This window comes from Atta colombica, unplaced genomic scaffold (genome assembly GCF_001594045.1).
Source record: "Atta colombica isolate Treedump-2 unplaced genomic scaffold, Acol1.0 scaffold102, whole genome shotgun sequence".
Taxonomy (NCBI): domain Eukaryota; kingdom Metazoa; phylum Arthropoda; class Insecta; order Hymenoptera; family Formicidae; genus Atta; species Atta colombica.
Window position 1 is genome coordinate 1,511,033 of NW_017259187.1, and position 2,993 is coordinate 1,514,025.

At 27.2% G+C, this 2,993-nt stretch overlaps 2 protein-coding genes across 5 annotated transcripts in view; one reads left to right on the forward strand and one right to left on the reverse strand.

Annotated features, from left to right (window-relative positions):
• Window positions 1-1,877, reverse strand: part of LOC108687386 (mitochondrial inner membrane protease ATP23 homolog) — a 3,162-nt gene extending 1,285 nt beyond the window's left edge. Inside the window, exons 1-6 of one of the 4 annotated variants that reach the window (XM_018193148.1) lie at window positions 1,813-1,877; window positions 1,464-1,676; window positions 1,209-1,254; window positions 1,008-1,089; window positions 648-872; window positions 330-523 (exon numbers count right to left, since the gene is read on the reverse strand). In XM_018193148.1, coding sequence (XP_018048637.1) covers window positions 330-523; window positions 648-872; window positions 1,008-1,089; window positions 1,209-1,254; window positions 1,464-1,590 — 674 coding nt within the window. In that variant the 5' untranslated portion in view covers window positions 1,591-1,676; window positions 1,813-1,877. Of the gene's footprint in view, window positions 1-325; window positions 524-647; window positions 873-1,007; window positions 1,090-1,208; window positions 1,255-1,463 lie in introns of those variants that run through there. The other 3 variants (XM_018193131.1, XM_018193121.1, XM_018193140.1) reach the window with 3 other exon arrangements.
• A 630-nt stretch (window positions 1,878-2,507) lies between these two features.
• The window catches only part of LOC108687460 (translocon-associated protein subunit delta), a 1,075-nt gene continuing 589 nt past the window's right edge, over window positions 2,508-2,993 (forward strand). Inside the window, exon 1 of the mRNA XM_018193230.1 lies at window positions 2,508-2,973. Coding sequence (XP_018048719.1) covers window positions 2,725-2,973 — 249 coding nt within the window. The 5' untranslated portion in view covers window positions 2,508-2,724. The remainder of the gene's footprint in view (window positions 2,974-2,993) is intronic.

Genomic DNA, 2,993 nt, shown 5'->3' on the forward strand with positions numbered 1-2,993 from the left:
AAACTTTCTTCGATTATCTTTTACCTGACTATTAATAAAACTAATTTCTACATACTTAATAATATCTAGAAAATAAAATCATTATATATATAAAATGATTTTATATGCATATTTATGTGTATTTACATATATGTAAGTATATACACAAAATTATTAAAGCTTTTCTATGCTTTTGTTATGAAAAAATGACTAAATGTGGAAAAAATAGAATTTATCATATGATATTAATTTTAATAAATACTAGTAAATATAATCAAACAAAATATGTACTTATTATTGCATTTATACTATTATGTATAATTTTTTCATACAATTTTTTAAATATTTACATGTCATATCCGTATAAATATCCTTCCGCATATGCTCTCGGCATATCAAATGAATTTCTACGAATTCTTCTGCCAATTGGTTCTAAATCATTATAACACTTTGTAAAAACTCTCTCTATAGCTGCTTCTGCAACTTCTTTTGATACTTTATGCACAGCCATTACTGACAGTCGTGCTTTATGCTTTACACAATTCTGTTAATAAAAATATTATAAAATTAGAAATTAGAAATAACGCTCATACAAGAATAAATGTATTCTAAAAGAAAAAGAAGAGAGAGATATATAATCGAATCTCCCAAAATCTGGTAATATCTACCTGATGTGTCGCTTTTATATTAATAAAAGACGAATCGCCTTGTAATAGTGAACTCATAAAACTACAGTGTCCAAGATTTGCTGCTCTAATTTCTGTACAGGCTAGATGATCAATATTTTTCACATCTAACTTATTACGGCAGTAATCAAACATATGAATCATTTCATGTAGAAGAACTCCTCGAACCATGTCTTCACTATGTGCTGAATTTTGACAGATAATTATCTGTAAAGAAAATAATTTTATGTATAGCAAATTAAAAGAATCTATTTTTTATAGAAATATAATATAAAATATTTCATTAGTAAAACATTTAGCGGTCCAAAAAAATTTAGTCAAGCAATTTGGAAAAATATTTACCTGATTAAATTCTGAATCATATCCACCAGTTACAATCGGATTACACACTTCACAAGAAATGTGTCGTCGAATATCTATTTCACTGGAATATCAATAATAATAATCTAATAAACAATAATATCTAATAATAGTCTAATAAACAATAATGGAATCAAATTATCAATTTATATATATAATATATATAAAAAATAAATTACAAACCATCCAGAACTCCTCAGTGCTCCCATCATGAGTTTTATTATAGGACCTAGAAATGACATATAATGAAAAAAATTATATTAGATTTAAAATTATACAAAACAAAAAATAAAATAATAAATATTATATTTATACACAATAAAAGCAAGTTAAATTAACATACAAATTCTATTTATGAGACATCAAAAGTAAGTTTATGAATTACACTTTGATTTTTATTTCTTCTTAATAAGAAGAAATAAATAAGAGATATCTTACTTTCTTTTATACATTTATAAACATTGTGTTCACATCGATTTTTGTCTATTGATTCACGTCCCTGAGCGCCAAGTAATATCTTAAACCAACTGTGCTGAAATTTTTTTCCTCTCCTTTCTGGATACATATCAGATCCCCATAAATCTTCATTATTCAAGGCTGCTTCTTGACTATTACCACTTTCATCCCTTTTCTCTTCATTCGCATTCTTAACTGTCATGGTCGCGCGAAAATTAGGAAAATTGATACGATAGAAATAAATTTGAATAAATAAATATTAATCACATTAAAATTTATACTCAGTTAAATATTTTCATGCAAATATTTTCATGCATGTGCATCAATGTACATTTTCTAATTTGAGGTTATGGTGAATTACATCATCTCACGTGGTTCACATCCACTGACATTGTCCACAATCGTGAAATCACGTGATCACAATTGTAGCCGAACAATTGATAAATATTTAGAATTTTAGAATACAATATTATATTCTGTTGGGAAAATTACTTTACAAATTGCTCATTTTTATATTATATTTATTTATATTTCATTTTTTAGGTTATCTTGTACGTATGTATTTATCTTAGAAATTGAATACAAAAGTTTGGGTATTTTATTTGTCGTTATATTATTATGTTTTATTTGTTCAATTTTCATATTTTTTATACTTAATTTAAATAAATATAAAATACTTAACACATGTAAAGTAACATGTAATATGTAAAAAAATAACTTTCCATCCCTCCAATTAAATGTAATTGAATGATTAGATCCAAAAGCATGAATTCATTATATTCAACTATTATTCATTAGCAAATGTAAATTATAAAATAGTCGAGAAAATAGTACTTTAAAAAAGTGTAAATGGAAAAAAAATTGGACAATACTCGATGTTATCTCTATTATCTTAAATTGAGATGAAAATCATGAGCAAATTCAGAATATTTAAAATACTTAATTTAGAATATTTATAATTTCATTGGTCTAAAAAATTTGTTCACATTTATAATTTCTCCTTCGTTTTAAAATAAATCGATTCCCAGTCTTGCAACACTTTTCACGTTTATTCACCAGACGGCGTATCGTCGTATATGTAAGCGTTGCGTGTATCGACGTGGCATGTTTAAGTCGGTAGGTGGCCGGTTGGAATTATATTATTGATGTACTTGGCGCACGTTGGAACTGTTGGAAGGCGCACATTCCAATACTTATAGTAGATAGTTGTCAAATTGTTGGAAAAAATATCAAAACTTACAAGATGAACAAGATTTTTTTCTTGTGCGCGTTAACGAGTTTAATTTCTGTGGCTTTCGCTGAGACCTGTCAAAAACCTGAGATCGTAGCATCGTCATATGTGACGGAAGACGCTACGGTCCTCACGAATGTCGCTTTTACTATGCAATTCGTGTTAAAGTGCAACAACGGTGTAAAGGGAATCAGTTTGTATGCCGAAGTCGAAGGCAAAACATTGCCGGCAGTCAGACTGAGCGCTGATAATAAATATCAGGTAATATCTATATATATATA